Source organism: Myotis brandtii, unplaced genomic scaffold, assembly GCF_000412655.1.
Source record: "Myotis brandtii unplaced genomic scaffold, ASM41265v1 scaffold179, whole genome shotgun sequence".
Taxonomy (NCBI): domain Eukaryota; kingdom Metazoa; phylum Chordata; class Mammalia; order Chiroptera; family Vespertilionidae; genus Myotis; species Myotis brandtii.
This window is the reverse complement of record NW_005356635.1, coordinates 4,435,145-4,459,433: the sequence shown is the minus strand read 5'-3', so window position 1 is coordinate 4,459,433 and position 24,289 is coordinate 4,435,145. Positions and strand designations below refer to the sequence as shown.

General features: G+C 38.3%; 1 protein-coding gene across 5 annotated transcripts in view; it reads left to right on the top strand.

The window, feature by feature from the left end:
• The window catches only part of EIF2A (eukaryotic translation initiation factor 2A, 65kDa), a 60,142-nt gene that overhangs the window by 26,353 nt on the left and 9,500 nt on the right, over positions 1-24,289 (top strand). For 2 of the 5 annotated variants that reach the window (XM_005863470.2, XM_005863469.2), the window contains 8 exons: positions 1,721-1,795; positions 7,039-7,138; positions 7,715-7,797; positions 11,998-12,071; positions 12,199-12,343; positions 12,536-12,652; positions 17,267-17,838; positions 23,609-23,722. In XM_005863470.2, coding sequence (XP_005863532.1) covers positions 1,721-1,795; positions 7,039-7,138; positions 7,715-7,797; positions 11,998-12,071; positions 12,199-12,343; positions 12,536-12,652; positions 17,267-17,838; positions 23,609-23,722 — 1,280 coding nt within the window. Of the gene's footprint in view, positions 1-1,720; positions 1,796-5,438; positions 5,558-7,038; positions 7,139-7,714; positions 7,798-11,997; positions 12,072-12,198; positions 12,344-12,535; positions 12,653-17,266; positions 17,839-23,608; positions 23,723-24,289 lie in introns of all 5 variants that reach the window. The other 3 variants (XM_005863468.2, XM_014537438.1, XM_014537439.1) reach the window with 3 other exon arrangements.

Below are 24,289 nucleotides of genomic sequence, written 5' to 3'. Positions count from 1 at the left end.
TATATGATGATAATGACAGCGTGTTTTTGGTTAAGAGCTATGAAATCAGCTGATAAATGAGTTGATTTTAGTTTGAGGGAAGGACTATTGGTGAGCCACAGGATCTTAAGAGCTCATTCAGCATTCTTTTTTTTTTTATTATTTAATATTTTTTATTGATTTTTTCAGCAAGGAAGGGAGAGGGATAGAGAGTTAGAAACATCGATGAGAGAGGAACATCGATCAGCTGCCTTCTGCACACCCCCCACTGGGGATATGCCCGCAACCAAGGTACATGCCCTTGACTGGAATCGAACCCGGGACCCTTTGGTCCGCAGGCCGAAGCTCTATCCACTGAGCCAAACCAGTCAGGGCAGCATTCTTAATACTTAATTTAAATGATAGCTTAGGATGATGGGGTTTTTTTTTGTTTGTTTTTTAAATATATTTTATTGATTTTTTACAGAGAGGGAGGGAGAGGGATAGAGAGTTGGAAACATCGATGAGAGAGAAACATCGATCAGCTGCCTCCTGCACGCCCCCTACTGGGGATGTGCCCGCAACCAAGGTACATGCCCTTGACTGGAATCGAACCTGGGGACCCTTCAGTCCGCAGGCCGATGCTCTATCCAGTGAGCCAAACCGGTTAGGGCAGGATGATGTTTTATACTTCATACATTCCATTAAGCTGTAAGGAATAACTAGTGTCTTAAAAGAGAAAAATCAAGATGTAAATACATCTCTGTAGGCTAGAATAATAGACCCAAACCTGAGTGGAATTGACTATGATAATTGTAAAGTTCTGCCTTAAGATTCAGAAATGATTTTCACAATATAGGATGAAGGACATCTTGGTCATAGCTGTAAGAGATAAAAAATAATATTTTGGTAACCACAAAATGAGTATAAGCTGCCATTACTGTGTGATTGCAGAAACACAAATGTCATGTTCAGATGAATTAATGCAAAGATAATAACCTGTTTAAAAGGGGTGTAGTGGTTAGTTCTCAATGCACTGTTGTTTAATAATTCAAATATTTATTAGCCATGAAGTACTGATCTAATGTTGTGACTAAAAATGGACATCAACATGTAAACACATACACTTTCTGTTTGGATCCTCACTATCACTGGGAAATCATAGTAGCCACCTCCAGTTGAGAGATACAGTACTTAGAGTTTTAACCATTTGGTAGAATATTGCCAAAAGTCAGTGTTTTCTACAGAATCCTGCATCTGCATTTATTAAATGTGAAGATCCTCATGTTATACTTTCTGTCTCTACATATGATAAATCCAGGGGAACTTCTTAGCCACTTGAGGATATTCTATTCACCATTGTTTTTTATGCAAGTGGTCTGGGACATTCTTCACAAAGTCTCCCTTTTGAAATCCTTTGCCCTCTCAGTTTCAGGGCTGATAGCTGGTAACTTCCACATTCATTTACATTTTAGGGTTGTCACACAAACTAGATATTCACCCTAAACAGCTCCCCCCCCCCCCCCCCCCCCTAATATTGACCAGTTGGTATAAAATAAATTTCCAGCTTACTTTAGTGTTTCTTGAAGCTGCATTTTAAGAGATAAAGTATTTTGGTAGACAAAAGCATTTTAGAATTATTTTCTAAAATTTATATAAGTTCTTAGTTATTAAATTAGTAGTAAGATTGTGAATTTTTAATCAGTTGTTTTTTTAAGTATTAATGCTTATTAATTTAAACTTTTTTTATTGTCCTTTTCAGGGAATCTGGGAAAAATTGCAAAGTCTATGCCTTTAGTAAGGATGGGACCTTGTTTGCCTGGGCCAACGGAGAGAAGTTAGTGTTCATTTACATAAAATTTTATGTATGTGTCATGAATGTGAAACATAACCAGCATTATTTGAGTAATATGTATTTGGGTGTCATTAATAAAGTCCATCTTTTGATGTCATGATGCAGTTAGGTATTATCTCCAACATAATTTCCATGGCCTACCTCCAAAGTTGTTAGTTTATACTTACATGCCTGATTCATTTGAGTTATCTAATTACTTAGAATTTAAAAGTAACATATGAGAAAGGGTAGTTAATTTAATGCTGAATAACCTGAGAGGTTGTTTTAAATAGTGCTTTCGGTTATTGGGTTTTTTAAGTTCCACAGTAACACTTAGAAAATAATTCTTGCTTGTTCAAGTACTAGAAGCCTGTTGCACGAATTCGTGCACGGGTGGGGTCTGGCTGACCCTCCTCGATTGGGGTGGGGGAGGCCGATCAGGGGCGGGACTGGCCAGGGGGAAAGGCCATGGGCGGTTGGCCAGCCAGCCCCGCCCCCTGGTCGAACTCCAGGTAAAGGGGACAATTTGCATATTAGCCTCTTATTATATAGGATTTGTAAGGCATTCAAAAATGTTTAGTATAGTCTATATTAATATACATAAAGTAATTGAAAGTATGTTTAGTACAGTCTATATTACATAAAATAATCAGATTATAAAATTGATCTTGCAAAAAAAAGTATTTTGATTAAATGCTCATATTTTACTAAGAAAACCAGTCCTTTTGAATTTTTCCATAATCAGTATAATATGTCAGTTAACAGAATCAAAAAGATGCCCAAATATTTGTTGCTCGGTTTAAAGTTATTTTGTTGTTGTTTTTAACCAGATATAATATCTTTTTTAAATTTCTTTATTGATTTTAGAGAGGAAGGGAGAAAGAGAGAGAGATAGAAACATCAGTGATGAGAGAGAATCATTGATTGGCTGCCTCCTGCACCCCCCCTAGTGGGAATCGAGCCCGAAACCCAGGCATGTGCCCTTGGCTGGAATCGAACTTGGGACCCTTCAGTCCGTAGGCTGATGCTCTATCCACTGAGCCAAGCCAGCTAGGGCCAGATATAATATCTTAGGGGTTTTTTTTTTAAGGGGGAAAATACATACATTAGTCCCAAAAGCACATTTTAAATGATTTTTACACAGTGGTATTATATTCTGAAGTCTTTCAACTATCAGGTCACATTGGATTAAACACATGATTTTAAAAAATTAATGCTAAAAAGATTGTACTACATTAGTTGATTCACTTTTTTAAAAAAATATATTTTTATTGATTTTTTACAGAGAGGAAGGGAGAGGGATAGAGAGTTAGAAGCATCGATGAGAGAGAAACATCGATCAGCTGTCTCCTGCACACCCCCTACTGGGGATGCTCCCACAACCAAGGTACATGCCCTTGACTGGAATTGAACCTGGGACCCTTCAGTCCGCAGGCTGATGCTCTATCCACTGAGCCAAACCAGTCAGGGCAGTTAAATATTTTTAACCTTTTATTATTAAAAATATTAAATCAGTTTTTTTATTTTTTAAGTTATTAAATCCAACCAATAAACTACTATCAAATTATTAAGTATATAATCATGTTGAGTCTTATCCACAATGTTGACAATCTCAATCTCAGCCTTAATGAAAAATGTACTGTCAAGATTTTCTTATTACTTATTTTTTTTATTTATATTTTGGTGAACCTGTTGTGGGCATTTGGCTTTTATTTTTTTTAATATTTTAATTTATGCTATTTGAGTAATGAATTCATAGAAATTTACTGTCTAATGGGACCTACCATACTTCTTTTCATTGTCTGTTATCTTTTTGTGGTAACCCTATCCTGTTAGCTTAGAGTTTATTGAGTAATCTGTTTTTACCTTGGTAGTTATTATAATTATTTTATCTATTTCACATCTCCACTTGGCTTTCTCTTGGGTTCAACTCTGAATATTTTTTATTATTTAAAAATATTTAAAAAAATATTTTTATTGATTTCAGAAAGGAAGGGAGAAACCACACCAGCCAGGCATCAACTCTGAATTTTTTTAATATGTCCCCATATATGTCCATCTTTTTAATAGATATTTTCTGTACCTGGTTCTAGCATTTATTTCCTTAAGTGCTGTGGCTCAAAGACATATCATGTCCCTGGGGCAGGAAAAACATGTAGTGTATGTGGTCTTTGCTGAATTCATGGTTAACTAAGTCAGAAACTCTAGGTGATTTTTCCTTAAATATGTGATTTTTTAAAAAAATTTCAAAATAAACACCCTTCATTAAACATTCTAAGAATAACTATTCAAGGTTATCAACTACAAAAAAGAAAGCTTTATGTAATTCTAAAATATGAAATTCACAGTAAGTTGTAAAAAATCTCGTGTGTTAAAACAATATGCAGTAATCTTGCATTCTTACCAATTTCTGCTTATCCTGATCCAGTGTCCTCAAACTTGAATAGAACAAAGTAACTTTAAGGAATTTCTGGAATAAAATGGATTATATCTCTCTCTTTTTTTAACCCCAAAGAATACATAATAGCAAGTCACTAAGCTGGTTTTAAAGGTTAACTCTGGCATTTATCAGTAGTATGATCTTGGGCAAATCATCAAATCACTTAATTTTTCATCAAATCAGTTTTACCATTTGTAAAATTGAGATGATAATACCTATTTTATAAGGTGTTGTGAGGATGAAATGAGAAAATGTGCATAAAGTGATTAGACTAGAACAGGGTACATAGGAAGCATCAAAGAAAATGGAATCTGGTACAATTATTCTAATATTTATCATTATCATACCAAAATAACTCTTACAGTCTATCTTTTCAAGACTGCTTCTAAAATTTTAATAAGCATCCAAAGTCTCTTTGCTGATTTCCTCAGGGGATACTCAGTTTATACTTTTTCTGCTCAGCCAGTGTGGCTCAGTGGTTGAGCAACCCATAAACCAAGAGGTCACTGGTTCAGTTCCCGGGTAGGGCACATACCTAGGTTGGAGGCTCGATCCCTAGTAGGTGGAGGTGGGGTGGGGGGGATGTGGGGGTGGATGCAGGAAGCAGCTGATCGATGTTTTTCTCTCATCAATGTTTCTATCTCTCTATCCCTCTTCCTCTTTCACTAAAAATCAATAAAAACATATTTAAAACATACTTTTTCTGTGCAATGTGAGAACTAAAAAAGAAGGCAGCTTTCTACAAGTCAAAAAGAGGGCTCTCACCAGAAACCTAAGCTTCCAGCATCTTGATCATGGACTTCTTAGCCTCCAGAACTTTAAGAAATAAATAACTGTTAGTTAAGCCAAAAATAAAAATTAAAAATTAAATAAAATATGCTTTTGTTTTAGCATCTCTGTTTTCTCTTTGGTTTGATACATCTCATCTTGTCTTAGGTAGCTCTGTTCAATTAAAATCCTGTTGTGATTGTATCTTTCTATTAATTGCATGTAATTTCGAAACACCAGCCTTATATAGGGGCCTTTTGGTAAAATGTGTATTTTTTTTAGTTAAGGTGTTTATTGGATATTTTCTAGAACTAACTGAAAATTGATTTTATGAAAAATAGATAGAGTGATCTATATTTGAAAGAGTTAAATGTTTTTGTTAGTGCTGGCTATTGTGAAACAGTATTTTGTTGCTGAAGTAATTTCTTTTGAAACCAGAATAAATATTATCAGTGTCACTAACAAGGGACTACTGCACTCCTTCGATCTCCCTAAGACAGTTTGCCTTGAATTCTCACCAAAAAACACTGTCCTGGCAACGTGGCAACCTTACACTAGTAAGTATTTTCCAATTATAAAAATATTCTAACAGGCCCAATTCAATTCAGTGGGAAAAAATGAGAATTTATAACTTATAAGAAAGTAATTAGTCTTTATGATAGTAAATAGTGTGTAAATATTTTTAATCAACAGTGAATCTTGTATTCCCCAAATATAATGTACTTTAAATAATTGCATAGTAGGTTAATGAAAAGATCCATCATGAAATAGAGCAAAAGAAAAAGCCAAGGGAAATTTTATAAAGTAAATAACACTGGATAGAGAAGATCTCAAAAATTAAGAATAATAATAACCTTATAAATAAAAGCATTTAAAAAAAATGTTTTTATTGATTTCAGAGAGAGATAGAAACATCAATGATGAGTGAGAATCATTGATCTTCTACCTCCTGCACGCCTCCCACTGGGGATCAGACACGCATGTGCCCTGACCAGGAATCAAACCCTGACCTCTCCTGGTTCATAAGTTGATGCTCAACCATTAAGCTACGCCGGCTAGGCCATGTTTCTTTTTCTAAGTAGATAACTTTGAGTACTCACGTGCCAGACACTGTGTAAGTATTTTGTTATCATCATCTTACTAACTTCTTAAATAATGTGTATCTGAATCTAAAACATGTTTCTTAAAATAAACCCCGATACCAATTCCCAGTATTTTATTACTTATCTATGAAGCACAGCTATATAAAATGTTTATGTAACATATTATATCTCTAAAAGTGTTAGACAATGGCACACCATTACCTGTTCTTTGTCATACCATACACATTTCTTAGATGTTGAATCTACTCTACTTCCTCTTTCATTTATAATGATTATTTAAAATGTTTATTTTAGCTGGCCTGTGTTGCTCAGTGGTTGAGCATCAACAATGAACCAGGTTGCAGGCTGGATCCCCAGTGGGGCATGTGCAGGAGGCATCCAGTCAATGAGTCTCTCTCATCATTGATGTTTCTATCTCTCCCTCTCCCTTCTCTCTGAAATCAATAAAAATATATAAAAAATTAATTAATTAAAATAAGTAAATAAGAGAAATGTGTTCTAATTTATGTGGATATTAAGCAAAATATTATTATAGCTCCTTGTTGGATTGTAAACCTCTTGGGTGTGTTCTTCGAAGAGGCAGGGACTCTAATGAATCTTCTTTTTCCAAGTAAATAAAAGGGAAATTAAAAATCATGAGTCATATAACTCAGTGTGTGACTTAGAGATACAAGCTTTTATATAAGACAATTTAATTTACTTAACAGTAAACCTCACTAAACAAGAAATCTCTTTTAAGTATTCTCAGCTATCATATTGTATGGCTTTAGGAATGGGTGAGTAAATCCATAATTAAAAATAGTGGGGAAAGTTGATTTAAAGCAACTCTCTTACTTGATCTGTGTAACTTTGTTCAAATTGTTTCTAAAAATGACATCTTTTTTACTAGTGTTAGGAGACAATTACTATAAAAAAAAATGTTATTTCTACTTCAGCTTCTAAAGATGGCACAGCTGGAGTTCCCAACCTGCAACTTTATGATGTGAAAACTGGGACATGTTTGAAGGCTTTCATCCAGAAAAAGATGCAAAATTGGTAAGTAAATGTTTTAGAATACTTACTATTATTTACAAAATATTTTAAATATCTTCATTGTATAATACTTGTTTCTTTGGTATTGGTTTAGAAAATGACTTCTCAGACCAAAATCTAGATCTATTAAGAAATTTGGCCGTAACCGGTTTGGCTCAGTGGATAGAGCGTCGGCCTGTGGACTGAGGGGTCCCAGGTTCGATTCCGGTCAAGGGCATGTACCTTGGTTGCGGGCGCATCCCCAGTGGGAGGTGTGCAGGAGGCGGCTGATCGATGTTTCTCTCTCATCGATGTTTCTAACTCTCTATCTCTCTCCCTTCCTCTCTGTAAAAAATCAATAAAATATATTTAAAAAAAAAAAAAAAAGAAATTTGTACATAGGAATGTAATAAACACTTGATCTTTCTTTTGTTTAGTATTTTGTCTATTATATATACTGACTAAAACTATTAGTAACTGACTTAACATCATATTATAAGTATTTTTCCTTAAATAGTAAGCAATATCACAAATTTTAACATGTTAACATGTGGTATTACATTCTGTTTAAATGTTTTTTATATTTTCTTTTCAATGTAGGTGTCCATCCTGGTCAGAAGATGAAACTATTTGTGCCCGAAATGTTAACAATGAAGTTCATTTCTTTGAAAATAACAATTTCAGTATGGAAAGATTTATGAAATAATTTTGTTATTTACTATAAATGTATATAGTTTTTATTGCTTTATATGTATCATAGAGTTCTCTAAAATACTGTTAACATATTAATATTAATACATTGCTGTATATTTATATACATACTATATGTAAACATAAATATATTAAAATTACTATAGTAATTCATTTGAATAACTTATAAACACTAGTGAAATTTTATAACACAAAAATTTTCTTTTATAATAACTTCTTATTCCCTAAATTTCTATTAAACCAAGACATTTTAAATGTCTCTTTCTGTATTTATTTGCTATTGAAATTCTGTGATACAAATGAATGTTTTATTGTGTAGAATTTGAAACATAAATTAGACACCTAGTCCCAATAACCATAAACTCATTGCCAATCCTATCTTATCCCTCTGTCCATCTTCCATTCCTCTTACTCTGCTACAGCAAATCCTAGAGGTCATATAATTTTACCTATAAGCATTTCAGTATGTATCTCAGAAGATTAGGACTCTTAAATTTTTTATAACTTAGCCAAAAGACCATTATCTATTCAGTGTTAAATTTCTAATAATCAAAATGTTACAGTTATTTTAAAACTTATAATCCAAATAAGATTTTGCACATTGCAATTAACTGATGTATCTTGTAAGTTTCTTTTAAGCTACAGGTTCCCTCTCCATCTCTTTTTTTCCCTCTTGCAGTTTATTACTTAAACAAGCTTACTTGTCCTATATATTTTCTCATAGTTTAAATTGTATCCCATCCTATAATTTAACTTGTTCATCTGTCCCTTATTAGTAACTCATTTGGATCCAGAGTTGGTCAATTTTAGCATCTTTTCTGGGGGACATTAGGGTAAGATTACATCATAAGACAGTATTGAATTATTTTATCAAGAAGCACATACTGTCTTACTGTCTTTAATTTTGTAGGGTTAACTGACATTAACGTTCAGTGCCTAGATCCATTATTTCATGAGTGGTTGCGAATTGGTGATATTCTGATTATCCTCCTCCTCTCTCATATTAGCTGTACTACTTCTATAAAGAGAAATTTTCTCATCTACTATTTGGTTGCCTAGTAGTACCATATATATATATAGGAAAGGCAGGATCAATATTCTTTCCTTTTATCACTTTTGAAAGAATGAGTTCTTTCTCTGGCAATCTTCATTGCAACCAATTGTTCCCCTATTCCCCCTCCCCCCCATCTTTGTGAACTAGAAATTTAAAAATGTGTTTCAGTCCATTGCAATTATTATTCTTATTGATGGCTCAGATTATCCCATGATTGGTCAATTAGTCCTTAATGACTATTTTGCTATATAGTAAGACAAGCTGTTCTGAGACTACTGTGTTTATTATTTCCTGCTGTATACCTAGAATCAGTCATTTCTTTGAAATACTCTGGTTTCTTTTAGTGGAAAATGGTATTTAGAGACCACAATATGGGTGTGTGGGGTTTCGTATTACTATTTTGTTGATTATTGTTTTTAGGCCTTTTTCTTTCTTTTTTTTTTTTTTTTATATCTTATATCTGTATTGCCTTTTGCCAACACCAGGAATCCTGGTTCTCTGGAATTTCATTTGCTTTATTTCACACGAACCACATAATATTCTTAGAATAGCAATACGAACAGTAATACCAATAACATGATTACTGAAAATGATTTAAAGAAAAAGTTTTGCAATTCCTTTTGTCCTTAGGGTATCCCATTAGTGACTGTACACTTTTGAGTATATTACAGTAGAGTAGGAATTGGTAACTCCGTTAACATATACCAAAGGTGGCACTATTCACTTAATCTTTATAGCTGTACACTTCATTATCTTGCTTTTGAGGCTCATTCTAGCCCCCACTGATTTTGGGTTCACTTGCCTGCCTCTTTGTGAGCATGCCAAAAGAAGGGCGCTGCAATTTGGCAGTTTGGTGTGCTACTTTTGAAGAGCTGTTGATCTCTGAATTTGAACAAAGGAAGAATAACAGCTCTTAATCCCATTAACTAGGGAAGTAGTATTTTTCATAACATGGGTTCTGACTGCCTGGCACAGAGTTAGAACTCAAAAAAATGTTCACCACTGTTACTCTTTTTTTTTATGTCCCTGATTCATTATAATCACCAGTTCATTCTGTACATCAGATTATTTATTCACTTGATTCTTAGATTCACTTGTTGATAGATGCATGTTTGTTGTTCACAATTTGTATCTTTACCTTTTTCTTCTTCCTCTTCTTAAAGGATACCTTTCAGCATTTCGTATAATACTGGTTTAGTGGTGATGAACTCCTTTAGCTTTTCCTTATCTGTGAAGCTCTTTATCTGACCTTCAATTCTGAATGATAGCTTTGCTGGATAAAGTATTCTTGGTTGTAGGTTCTTGGTATTCAGCACTTTGAATATTTCTTGCCATTCCCTTCTGGCCTGCCAAGTTTCTGTTGAGAAATCAGCTGACAGTCGTATGGGTATTCCCTTGTAGGTAATTGAGTCTCTTTCTCTTGCTGCTTTTAAGATTCTCTCTTTGTCTTTTGCTCTTGGCATTTTAATTATGATGTGTCTTGGTGTGGTCCTCTTTGGATTCCTTTTGTTTGGGGTTCTCTGCGCTTCTTGGACCTGTAAGTCCATTTCTTTCACCAGGTGGGGGAAGTTTTCTGCCATTATTTCTTCAAATAGGTTTTCAATATCTTGCTGTCTCTCATCTTCTGGCACCCCTATTATTCTGATGTTGGTACGCTTGAAGCTGTCCCAGAGGCTCCTTACACTATCTTCGTATTTTCGGATTCTTTTTTCATTTTGCTTTTCCGGTTGGGTGTTTTTTGCTTCTTCGCATTTCAAATCTTTGGCTTGATTCTTGCGCTCCTCTGGTCTGCTATTGGGTGTAATATTCTTTATTTCAGAGCGTGTATGCTTAATTTCTAGTTTCTTTATCATAGCATCGAGGGTCTCATTAGTTTTCGTGAGGCTCTCCAGAAGTTTATTGCAAGCCCTCAAAATTGCGTTTTTTAGCTCTATATCCTCCATTTCTGTCATGTTTTTTTGTCTCCGCATTTTTTATGCTTTCTTGGTGCACCCCCTAGTGGTCTTTGTGCGCAGTCTTGTTCTAGTTGAGCCTTGATTGTTGTAGTTAATACTAGAGGGATTTGACCACCAGGCCGACTGGCTGTGTGAATCAGCTGTGTCTGCCGCGGAAAACTTCTGTCCTCTGGGGAGGTGCTAATCTAGCCTTTGCCTGAGGCGATCTGGCAAATGGCTCTGCGCAGGGCTTGGGCGGGGCGGGCTCAACAGGGCGGGCGGGCGGAGGGAGCGGTTATGGCCCCTCTCAGTCCCGTTCCCAGAGGCTCTGCTTCTCAGAACCCCCGGAACCGCTGCAAACCTCGGAGGGAAAGCTGCCTTCCAACTGATGCCAGACACTCCCGCTTCTCCCGTTTGGGTCCGAGTCCCCAGCGATTCGCCCGTATCTGGAGCTCAGAGTCTGAGACTCCCCCCTGACCGAAAACGACAACCGCGCTCTCAGCCACCAGCCCGCTTTGCGCGCGCACCTCCGCACCTGAGTATTTTCCACACTGCGCCTCCTCTGAGCCTCGGTGTGCTGTTATTTTTCCTTCTAGTTGAAGAGTCTCTCCTCAGCCAGCCTTCCTGCGGTTCTGGGTGATGTCCGTTCCGTCTTTTAGTTGTATTTTTGAAGTGGTTGTTTGCGGCAGCAGTCTGCGGTGTTTACCTATGCCGCCATCTTGGTCTCTCTCTCTCCCACCACTGTTACTCTTGCGATCATTATTGTCATGTAATTAGTTACAGAATATCTATATCCACATTTTATATTAGTCTAAAAGTCATCTTTCCCATCTAATGGGCTCTAAAACTACTTTATTTCAGAAGTTGAAGAGAAGGGAACTGATGTTTATTAAATACCTATTATGTGCCTGATACTGTGCTCTTAAAAACCAATCACTGGGAATTAGGTGTGTAATCTTATTACTTGCCCAAGCTCACACAGCTAATAAGTGACTGAGTAGAAACTCAAGTTAAATCTGTCTACTCCCACCCATGCTTTTTCCACTATTTTGCTCTGCCTCATCTATATGAGACTACAATGATCATTATTGTGTATAGTTACACTAACGTTTTAAAATGCATTCAGAATTTAGCATTCACTATTAGCATCTCTCATCAATCTAACACCATTTCCTTTTTTTTAGATACAACTGCAAATAAATTGCATTTGCAAAAAATTAATGATTTTGTGTTATCACCTGGACCCCAACCATACAAGGTAATGGCTATGTTTCTGTTTGTTTATGTGGAATATTATAAGATTAACCTCTTTTTTTAGTTTTTAGTGATATCCATCTTAGTTTATATACTTCATAAATTAAATTATTCATGTCTGTGTATCATAGGTGGCTGTTTACGTTCCAGGAAGTAAGGGTGCACCTTCATTTGTTCGATTATATAAGTACCCCAACTTTGATGGACCTCATGCAGCTTTAGCCAATAAAAGTTTCTTTAAGGCAGATAAGGTTACAATGCTATGGAATAAAAAAGGTACAATAAATATATTTTCTCTCATTTTGTTTATCAAGTATTGATTTAGACTTGATTCCTATGTGTATAGGAGAATGTATCAAAGCTTATTTAATGAACTTTTACATGGCTGTATTATATTGTTTAATATATTTTTTATTACCATTAGGTTAATTTGTGTTTTAAATCTAATTAAAGTTTTCACTGTTATAGCTACTGCTGTGTTAGTAATAGCTAGTACAGATGTTGACAAGACAGGAGCTTCCTACTACGGTGAACAAACGCTGCACTATATTGCAACAAATGGAGAAAGTGCTGTGGTGCAATTACGTGAGTATTTCAGCCATCTTCCTTTGATAAAAACATTAGGACAGTGAAAAAGATGACATAGCCCAGCTGGCATGGTTCAATGGTTGAGCGTTGACCTATGAACCAGGAGGTCACGGTTCTATTCCAGGTGAGCTCACATGCCCTAATCCCCAGTGGGGGGCATGCAGAAGGCAGCTGGCTGATCAGTGATTCTCTCGCATCATTGATGTTTCTATCTGTCTCTCCCTCTCCCTTCCTCTCTCTGAAATCAATAAAAATATATGTTTTTTAAAAAAGATGATATAATCTAAATTCTTGATCAGGTGATAAGACTAACATGTTTTATAATCTTTATGATAAAATTCCTCTTGATTAAGAAACTTAAAGTCATTTCCAGACACACCTGATTTTGGCATAACCCAGTTAATTTAGTTATGATAGTTCTTTAGTAGGAAACTTGCTAAGTTAGGTAATTCAGTTGCTGTAACTCTTTGGGGACTTATTGAACTTATTAGGACAGTAAGTTGATCTAGTGAATTTAGCACCATCTTCAGTACTGAAGAATGTTAGTACTTCATCTTTGTTTTGTTAAACTAAATTAACTATAGAATAATACAGATCTAAAATTCTGGCAACTCCCTAATTTTTTCATTTTGAATTGAACATGTAAAGAAAACGTTCTGATGAAGTCACAAACAAAACAAGGGTGACTCCCCGTTCCACTCTTAGTTAACATTCTGAAAGATCTACTTAGTATAACTGATCAAAAGATAACATATGTAACCCAGCTGGTGGCTCAGTGGTTGAGCTTCGACCTATGAATCAGGAGGTTACAGTTCCATTCTTGCTCAGGGCAAATGCTGGGTTGTGGGCTCCATCCTCAGTAGGGGGCATTCAGGAGGCAAACGATCAATGATTCTTTCTCATCATTGATGTTTCTGTCTCTCCCTCTACCTCTCTGAAATCAACAAAAATATATATTTTTAAAAAAGATAAAATATGCAGTCTTATTTATTTTTAGTTTTTAATCCTCACCCAGGGATATTTTTTTCCATTGATTTTTAGAGAGAGTGTGTATGAGAGAGAGGGAGGGAAACAGGAGAGAGGGAGAGAGAGAGAGAGAGAGAGAGAGAGATAAACATCAAAATTGGTTGCCTCCTGCACACACCTCAACTAGGGCCAGGGATCGAACCTGCAGCCCAGGAAATGCCCTTGACTGGGAATGGAACCTGAAACCCTTTGGTCCACAGACCATGCTCCTAAACACTGAAATAAACCGGCCAAGGCAAGTATGCAATTTCATTTATTTTTTTAAATTATTTTTAAATATATTTTTATTGATTTCAGAGAGGAAGGGAGAGGGAGAGAGAGAAACATCAATGATGAGAGAGAATCATTGATCGGCTGCCTCCTGCACGCCCCCTACTGGGGATTGAGCCTGCAACCCAGGCATGTGCCCTGACTGGTACTAGAACCCAGGACCCTTCAGTCCACAGACCGACACTCTATCCACTGAGCCAAACCGGCTAGGGCAAGTGTGCAGTTTTAAAAGGAAGAAACAAAATCATCTCTGCTCATAGATGAAGTCACCATATAACAACAGCCACTTAAACATAATGGAAGGGAAGATTTCATGTATGTATAGCAACAAAAACAAATAGTATAGGTCCGATGGGGAAAAAAACTTCTGAGGAACAAACTGTGACCTTTAAGAATTTTATAAAGATGTCATTTCTCTCCAAATTGATGTAAAAGAAATTAAAATGCCAGTAGATTTAACTAGGTAAGCTGATTCTAAAGTTGATACTGAAAAATAAACTTGCAATAATGTTTTGAAAACTGCAAAAGAATAATAGGATGGGGGGATTCTTACACTATTAGATATTAAGATGTAAGGCAGTTGTAATTAAGTCCCTTTGGTTCTGGCTGGTGAGTAGACAGGTAAACAATGAAACAGAACCAAATTCAGAAAGAGATGCACATTTCCATTGCTACTGCTATGTAAGAAAGTCAGCATTTGAATCAATGGTGGAAAATACTGATTTTTTAATATGTGGTATGGGAACAACAGTCTAGCTATTTGGAACAAAACATTAATAGTGTTGCCTCTTTCTGTGCACCGAAAGGTCACGGGTTTAATTTCCGATCAGGGCACATGGTGGGGTTGTAGGTTTCATCCCTGGTCTGCCAGAGGCAATTGATGAATATTTCTCACATCAGTGTTTCTCTCTCCCTCTTCCTTCCTCTCTTAAAAAAAAAAAAAGAAAAGAAATCAATAATGCTGCCTCTTCATCAAAAAAAAAAAATCCAGTTGGGCCAAAAAATTATATCTAAAACTATAGAACTAGAAGCAAATATTTGTGATTTTTTTTCTAAAAATGGAAAAAGACTTTCTAAAGACCGAAGTTATGAGGGAAAAGGAATAAATTTAAATATATAAAAGTTATAGATTTCTACATTAAGGGAAGAAAAGAGTTCAAAAATTAAGCAAAACAAACAATAAAAATTGGGGGGAAAATTTGTTTAGATTGCAAGGGATGAGTCTGAGAAAAGGTGAATATTGTTCTGTGTCAAGTAAAGCAATAAAAGACCAATAACTGAAGAAAGAAATGGACATGGAACATTAAAAAATAGTCCACAGAAAGAGAAATGAAATTATGTATAAACTAGAGGCCTGACGCATGAAAATTCATTTAAGAGTAGGCCTTCCTTCCTCTGGTTGCCAGCACTGGCTTCCCTACGGCACCCGGGACCCAGGCTTCCCTCCTCCGGCCACCAATAGGCACCCGGGACCCAGGCTGGCTTCCCTCGGGCCCCGGCTTTGCAAGGAAGGACGTCTGGAGGACTTCTGGTCTAATTAGCATATTGCCCTTTTACTATTATAGATTACTATTATAGATATATTTAAAAGGTGCTTAGTTTATACGAAAATAGAAAACAAAATACAGTTTGCACCTTAGTAGGTTGGCAAAAGTAAAAATAAGAAACTACAGAGCATGAGTGAGAGTGAGGGAAAACTCCATATTGTCAAAAGTTATTCATAGTGTAAATTAGTACGTCTTTAAAGGACAGTTTGGTGGTATGTCATCCAGTGACTGGGTGCGCCCTTTGACCAGGCAGTTGCACTTCTACAGATGTGTTTGTGAACACTCACAGAATTTGTAATGGAACATGGAACAGCTGAAAAAGAATGAGGCAGATCATAATACGCTTATGTGAAAAAATCTCCAAGGTAGAGTATTGAAATGAAGCAGAGGGTAGAACTTTGGGGTTTTTTGTATGTGTTTAAGAGAGAGAAGCTAAATTTCAACAAAAATTTCAGGAAGCATCCTATCTAATAATAGACAAACATGGTAATTGACCCTACCTTCACTCTGCCTCCCATTGGCTAATTAGCGCGATATGCAAATTAACCTCCAACAAAGATGGCGGTTAATTTGCATACGTAGGCTCCAAGCAGTGGAGTGAAGCCTGACGTTTCTGGGCCAGCGGAGCAGCGAGGCCTGACGTTTCCGGGGCCAGCAGAGCAGCGAGGCCTCATGGCCCCGGGGCCGGCGGAGCAGCGAGGCCTCACAGCTCCGGGGCCGGCTCTGGCCAGAACTCGGCCAGAGCGAAGGCCTGGGCCCTGGGTGCCGGAGGCAAACCGATGCCAGCAGCCAGGGGAAAGGAAGGCCTATTGCACGAATCTCTTCGTGCAACAGGCCTCTAGTCTTACCTAATAATGGACAAACATGTAAATTAACCATCCCTCCGCTACGCTAACCAGCAAAACAGGAGAGTATGCAAATTAACCCAACAAAGATGGCGGTTAATTTGCATACGTAGGCGCAAAGCGGCGGAGCAGTGAAGACTGAAGGCTCCCCGGAGCAAAGGCCTGGGTCCTGGGTGCCAGAGGAAAACTGATGCCAGCAGCCACGGGAAGGGAAGGCCTATTGCACGAATCTCTTCATGCAACAGGCCTCTAGTATGCAATAAATATACCAGAGAGGCCCTGGTGGATGTAGTTCAGTGGTTAGAGTGTCATCCCCCATGCAGATTCCTGATCAAGGGCATATACGCAGGTTCAAGTTCAATCCCCCGCTATGTCAGCGTGCCTGTGGGAGGCAACCAATGTGTCTCTCTTTCCTTCTCTCTCCCTCTTTCCTCCTTCCTTCCTCCCTTCCACTCTCTCTAAAAATCTATGGAAAAAATACTGTTGGGTGAGGATTAACCAAAAAAAAGAAAAGAAATATAACAGAGGTTTGCCTATAGTGTAGAGGGGTTTATTTTTGTGGCGTGTCTTTTTATATAGTTCATATTTTTATTACTATATGCATATACTACTACCTAGTTCAATAAAAACTAGTTGTTAATAACTAGTAGTAATAACCTATGCTACTATGAGCCCACATTGCCAAAATGTAAAAGAAATTAAGGTTTATTAGAGATTCTTAAATTTATGATTATACATTAATTTTTATATATATCATGTAAAAATATTTTAATTTTAACATACCATGAAATTTTCGGGTTTTTTTGTTTCGTTTTTTTTTTTTACTGTTTGACATGTTTGAGTGTTATGTGATTATAATTAGTGCTAATAAATATTATATTCATATAATTATTGCTAATTTGGGTTTTATATTATTTTTCCAGCAAAAAGTGGCCCCATCTATGATGTAATTTGGAATTCGAATTCTACTGAGTTTTGTGCTGTTTATGGTTTTATGCCTGCCAAAGCAACAATTTTCAACTTGAAGTGTGATCCTGTGTTTGACTTTGGAACTGGTCCTCGTAACGCAGCCTACTATAGTCCTCATGGGCATATATTAGTACTGGCTGGATTTGGAAATCTGAGGGGACAGATGGAAGTATGGGATGTTAAAAACTACAAACTTATTTCTAAACCAGTGGCCTCTGATTCTACATATTTTGCTTGGTGCCCAGATGGTGAGCATATTTTAACAGCTACATGTGCTCCCAGGTTACGTGTTAATAATGGGTACAAGATTTGGCATTACACTGGCTCAATCTTGCACAAGTATGATGTGCCATCAAATGTGGAATTATGGCAGGTTTCTTGGCAGCCATTTTTAGATGGAATATTTCCAGCAAAAACAATAACTTACCAAGCAGTTCCAAGTGACGTACCCAGTGAAGAACCTAAAACTGCAACAGCTTACAGACCCCCAGCTTTAAGAAATAAACCAACTACCAATTCCAAACTGGTAAGTCAAGTTTACTACTTTAGTGGGAAAAGGTTTTCCAGTGTGTGGAGCTTTCTAGACCTTTTTTTCCTCAGGCATGTGCTTGTGTTACTTAGTACCTGATGAGAATATAAACTCTAGGGTAGAAACCATGGAGAAACCATTGCTGAAAATGGTGAACAGCTCATATTAGATTGATAGAGTAGTTAATTTGAAGCAATTCACATTTTGCATGTCTGGGAAAGATAACTGAGTATATAACATACCAGCTTTGCAGACCATGGGCTCAAATTCAAAGGCCTGCACAGTGTAAGACCATGCTGACTAGAAGAGATCATGCCCTCCTTAAAGGCCACAGCAACCACACAGCAGTAGTTCATTGTTTCCATAGGAGATTTTAGTCCCACTTTGCCAAAATGTTTGATTTTTCAAGACTAAACAAGTCTGGATGTTTATGTAAAGTTTCTGTTTCTGAAACACTGTTGCTCAAACAAAACATGTATTGTCCTTAGGCCATCAGTTCCTAACTTTGTTGTAAAGTTATGACCAGAGTATTGTTCAGATTCTTATCTGCTCTAAAATGTGAGTATTTCAGAGCTCAGGAGAAGGCATTTGTAAATTAAGTTTCTGTGGTGATGTTAAAGAATAAAGGTGCTCTGTAAGTCTTTCTATTATCTATTAGAAAGGTGACAATACAACAGGCTGGGACTGTTCCAAGTAAATGGTGTTATACAGCTACTTCATTAGTAAGCACTCAGGAAAGTAATACTTTTTTAAAGGATAAATATTCCTATGCCTTCCTTGTGCCACTCCTTACCCTCTCAAAAACAAAAGAACCACTGTCCTTCTCCTTAAAATGTAGCAGTGGTCTGTAACTTCTTAAAATGTTCTGTTGAAAACTTTTTGTTGTATTATTTAGTAAATATATATAAAAACTTATTTAACCAAGTAAGCCCTATTTATGATATTTTTATTAGGCCAAAAAAAGAAAGTATATTGTAATCAAATTTGTCCCATGTATATTGAGATTTTTCTTACCTAAATTGAAAACAGGAATAACCTCAACCTATCCTGCTTTCTAAATTCATGTCAGATAGCACAAGAGGAAGAAATTCTGAATTGGTGTGTATTTTTTTTCTCCAATCCATAAAACTAGTTTGTTTTGGTGGAGGAAGGTAGAGAAATTAATATAGAAAAATTATAGTTTGAAAATTGTGATAAAACTAGGTAAGAACTTCTTAAAACCAAAATTTTTTAGCATTTAAGATTTTCACTAAGCTTTCGCTTTTGTATGTGACATGGTAATTATGTGATCCTAACAAATCATTTTAGTCAGTAACCACTCATGAGAAATTTTTGTTTGTATCTAATTACAGAAATTAGGTAAATGGCAAAGAAAATACTGTCAAGAAATTACTAGAAACAAAGATATTCTAGTTGATAACTTCACAAAGGAAGGGGGTTACATAGCAGACAGAAATAAAAATGTTGGGATTTTTCCCCTTGAAGAAAAAAGTTACTTTAAAAAAAATTTGTATATATATATATATATATATATATACACACACACACACACACACACATATATATTTTATTTCAGAGAGGAAGGGAGAGAGATAGAAACATTAGTGATGACAGAGAATCACTGACTGCCCCCCACTGCGGGGGATCGAGCCCACAACCCAGGCATGTGCCCCTGGCCGGAATCAAACCTGGGACCCTTTAGTCCACAGGCTAACTCGACGCTCCATCCACTGAGCCAAACCGGCCAGGGCAAAAAGTTACTTTTTTATAAGTAAACTTTTTTATATAAATTATACTTAAGGAACTATTTATTGGCTTTCAAAAAAAAACCACCTTCACTTTTATTATATATTCATCAAAACAGTCACATAAAAATTGATATAACTGAAGAAACAAAATTTATTGCTTTTTAATCCTCACCTGAGGACATGCTTAGAGAGAGGAAGAGAGAGAGAGAAACATCAATCAACTAGAGGTGCCCGTGCATGAATTCATGCACGGGTGCGGTCCCTAGGCCTGGCCAGCAATTGAAGCACGAGCATCTGGCATGGAAGGGAAGGTCCCAGCTGACCTCTGGACCCTGGGCAGCACCTGGGCCCCCACGCGCCACCCTCCACCTGAGTCAGGGTGCCTCCCACCCCCCACACGGAGTTGCGGTGAGCGTGGCTGGACACTGTAGGCCGGGGCACAGCATGGGCCTCTGGACCGCCCAGCAGCGCCACACGGAAGCCGGGTGGGCAGCATGCTCTCTCCAAGCTGGCCTCGCAGACCAGCTCCTATGTGAAACCACAGGGAGCCCGACTGGCCCCTGCGGTCCCCTGGCGGCTGTGGCCCAGCTCACCCAGAAGAGGCTGCGCAGGTGCAGGGTGGGCTCCTCGCAGGTGCCTGGCACCTAAGCGGGAGGACTTCCCCGGCACACGAGCCCTGGTGTCCCGGGGGAGGGTAGCAGGGGGAGTGAGAGTGAGCTCAGTGGACACCCCACATTCTCACTGCACCTCTGTCCCCGTCACCCCCACCCCCAGGTAGCTGGTGAGAGGTTGCAGAGCATCGCTGATGCCCGCCATGTTCTGCACCGCCCCCTGGTGGTCAGTGCACGTCATAGTGAGAGATCGAACTCCCAGTGGAACGACTGCCCAAGGGGACCATTTGCATATTAGGCTTTTATTATATAGGATTGCCTTTCGTACATGCCCCGACAGGGGATCAAACCCAATACCAGGAATGTTCCCTGACCAAGAATCAAACCTGCAGTCAACTGAGCTATTCTGGCTGGGCAAAGAAACACATTTCATTAGTAAGGATGAAATATGTACAGTGGTCACATAGAACTAAAGCCAGAAAAGGTCATGGTGCTTAGGAGCTGTGTGGATTTTTTGTTTGTTTTGTCTTAACTGAAAGTCTGTCAGTGGCTACATGGTTTGGAAGAGATTTGTAACTCATTCTTTCTTCTTGCATCATTTTTTAATTGCTTTGTCATTTTTTAAAAAATATTTTTATTGATTTCAGAGAGAAAGGGAGAGGGAGAGAGAGAGAGATAGAAACATCAATGATGAGAAGGAATCATTGATCAGCCGCGTCCTGCACATCTCACACTGGGGATCGAGCCTGCAACCTGGGCATATGCCCTGACTGGGAATGGAACCGTGACCTCCTGGTTCATATGTCAATGCTAAACCACTGAGCCATGCCAGCCAGGCAGCTTTGTCCTTTTCTGAAGTTCTTTTGAAATGAGTAGAAACTTTCTGCTGAAGCAAGATACTATACAAGAGACCACTATTGAAAGGATTCAGATGTATAAAACAAATGATCAGCACATTTTAGTATATCTTAAGTCCCATTGCACTCAGAGTAGAGACAAAAAAAGACGTGACAGAGGCTTATCCTCCAAGTTTCTCTGTTCTACAAATGTGGGTTTATATATACAGGGTGGAGCAAAAGTAGTTTTACAGTTGTCTGTATGGAAAATAATATAATAGCCCAGCCGGTGTGGCTCAGTGGTTCAGCATCAACCTGTGAACCAGGAGATCACGGTTCAATTCCTGGTTAGAGCCTGTGTTACAAGCTCAACCATCACGGGGGGACGTGCAGAAGGCAGCTGATCAATGATTCTCTCTCATCATTGATGTTTCTGTTTCTCTCACGCTCCCCTACCCCCTCTTTCTCTCTCCCCCTTCATCTCTGAAAGCATCTCTGAAATAAAAAATATATATTTTTAAAGAAAGAAAATAATCCTATATAATAAAAGGCTAATATGCAAATTGTCCCCATGGGCGGGAGTTTTACTGACCGGGAGTTACACATGCGCCAACCACCAGGGGGCGGCGCAGAACATGTTGGGTGACCACGACGCAGCGCTGGCAGCAGGCAGCAGTGGAGGCACTGCCGGCCCTGATGAGCCTGACAAGAGTGGGACCACAGCGGGATGGTGGAGCAGGTGAGCGGGCGGTGCCAGGCCAAGGCAGGTGCAAGCGGGGGCCCCAATCACCCTGCTGCTCGCCCACAGATGGCGATGGGCGGCAATGGCAGGGGGCGGGGCCGGCGAGTGGGCGATGCCAGGCCAAGGCAGGTGCGAGCAGGGGCCCAGATCACTCCACCGGTCACCCCACAGATTGGCCCTGATTGCCGACCAGGCTTAGGGACCCTACCCATGCACGAATTTCGTGCACCAGGCTTCTTCTGGTCTCTCTATATAAAAGCCTAAGCGACCAAACAACCGGTTGACCGGTTGCTATGACATGCACTGACCAACAGGGGGCAGACACTCAACGCAGGAGCTGCCCCCTGGTGGTCAGTGCACTCCCACAGCCAACCTCCCGTAGCTGGCCAACCTCCCGCTGCCCCTGCCCCTGGTGGCCAACCTGTGGCCCTGATCACCAACCAGGCCAAGGGACCCCACCTGTGCACGAATTTGTGCACTGGGCCTCTAGTACAATAAATAATAATAATACAGGAATAAATTCTGTATTTCACGTACTCACAACTGTAAACCTCCTTTTGCCCCACCCCGTACTCAGCAGCTCCAAGTAGGAAATTTATATGCACAGAATTTTAATGATCTGAAATAGTTAATGCAGCTGTTAAGATAAAGTCACTATGGTTTCCTACTTATTCCTCTGTATCTTAAATGTTTGAGCCCTGCCCATTTCCTGATAGCACTTTCAAGTTCAACACAGGTCTGAGATCTAGTACTCAAAAACTTCATGAAGATCTGGTCCTTTGATGTGCAAGTATGATAGAGCCTAAAGAGACAGTTAAAACTAAGATAATAGCAATGTAGATAGAATCAGTTGTTAGATGAATTTTTTTGTTTTGCGTGAAAACATTTCAGTTCTCTCTTAGCAAATTTCAGTTATACAATACAGTGTTATTTACTATAGCCCCATCTTCTACATTAGATGCTCCTCGATCCTATACTTAATTCACCCTCTTTCTGTTGTGGAATGTAGTTGATAGGTGTTTATATAAATATCCGGTGATGGAAATTACTATTTTCATTGTATAATCTGACAAGTTATTTAGTTTTTTATAGACCATTATGTTAATCCTAGATTTATAATTATGCAGTCACTTATTCCTTCCTATTTGATCTGTTTTCTTGATGTCTGTTGTAGGTTTTCTATTTACTTTTATTTTTAATCTCTTAATCTCTGATTTTGTAAGTAAAGATCTAGCAAATAATTCTTAGTTCAAAGAAAATAAATGAGGAAACTGAGTTTCTGTTTGCAGTAGTCAGATCCAAAAAGATTCCAGAAGAAGTTATTGTTGGTATCTAATTTAATTTCATAAGGATCATGTGTCAGTAGTAATACAAAAAAAAAAAACAAAAACAGAAATATTCCAGCCCTGGCCAGGTGTCTCAGTTGGATGGAGCATCGTCCTATACACCAAAAGTTGGTGGGTTCAATCCCTGGTCAGGGCACATGCAGGAGGTAACTGATCGATGTTTCTCTCTCTCTTCCTCCCTTCTTCTCTGTAAAAATCAATTTTAAAAAATTAAAGTAAGTAAATTCCATTGTTTAAACAAAATTGAATTTTGCCAGTTCTTATGTAAGATACATCTATCAACTAATAGGCAGAACCTCATTAAATCCACCCTGACAGTTGGAATGTGCCTACTACTAATCAGAGTTTTGAAATATTCTTTGCTGGTAATCTTAAATTTGATTAAATAACTTTATCCCATACTAGCCAAATTGTGTAATTTGTTGTGTATGTTTTTTAAAACATGGACTCTATTTCAAAATTCTTTCTTTTACATTTTCTATAGCATGAGGAGGAACCTCCTCAGAATATGAAACCACAACCAGGAAATGATAAGCCATTATCAAAAACAGCCCTTAAAAATCAAAGGAAACACGAAGCTAAGAAAGCTGCAAAGCAGGTATTTGGGGATACTAATCTCTTCAAAACAAAATCTGTTAAATTAGCTTCAAGCCTTAAAGTTTTGTTGACCTAAAGACTTGACTGTTATGTTGTAAAATAATGTTGGAGTTAGACTTACTTAGAATGTCTTTCTTTTGTGTTTGACTATGAATTTTTAAGTATTCTCGTGTATATAATAGGAGAGTAAGGAAACTGCATCTGACCTTAAAACCTGAAACCCTAATGGCATTATGTAGTACTAGTGGCCCGGTGCACGAAATTCATGCGGGGGGTGGGGGGGTGGTCCCTCAGCCTGGCCTGCACCCTCTCCAATCTGGGACCCTTCAAAGGATGTCCTCCTGCCGGTTTACAGGGATCGGGCCTAAACCGGCAGTCAGACATCCCTCTCACAATCCTGGACTGCTGGCTCCTAACCACTCACCTGCCTGCCTGCCCGATTGCCCCAACCACTCTGCCTGCCGGCCTGCTCACCCTCAACTGCCCCCGACCTCCGGCCTGCTCGCCCCCAAATGCACCCCTGCCAGCCTGATCACCCCCAACTGCCCCCCGTGCCAGTGTGCTCGCC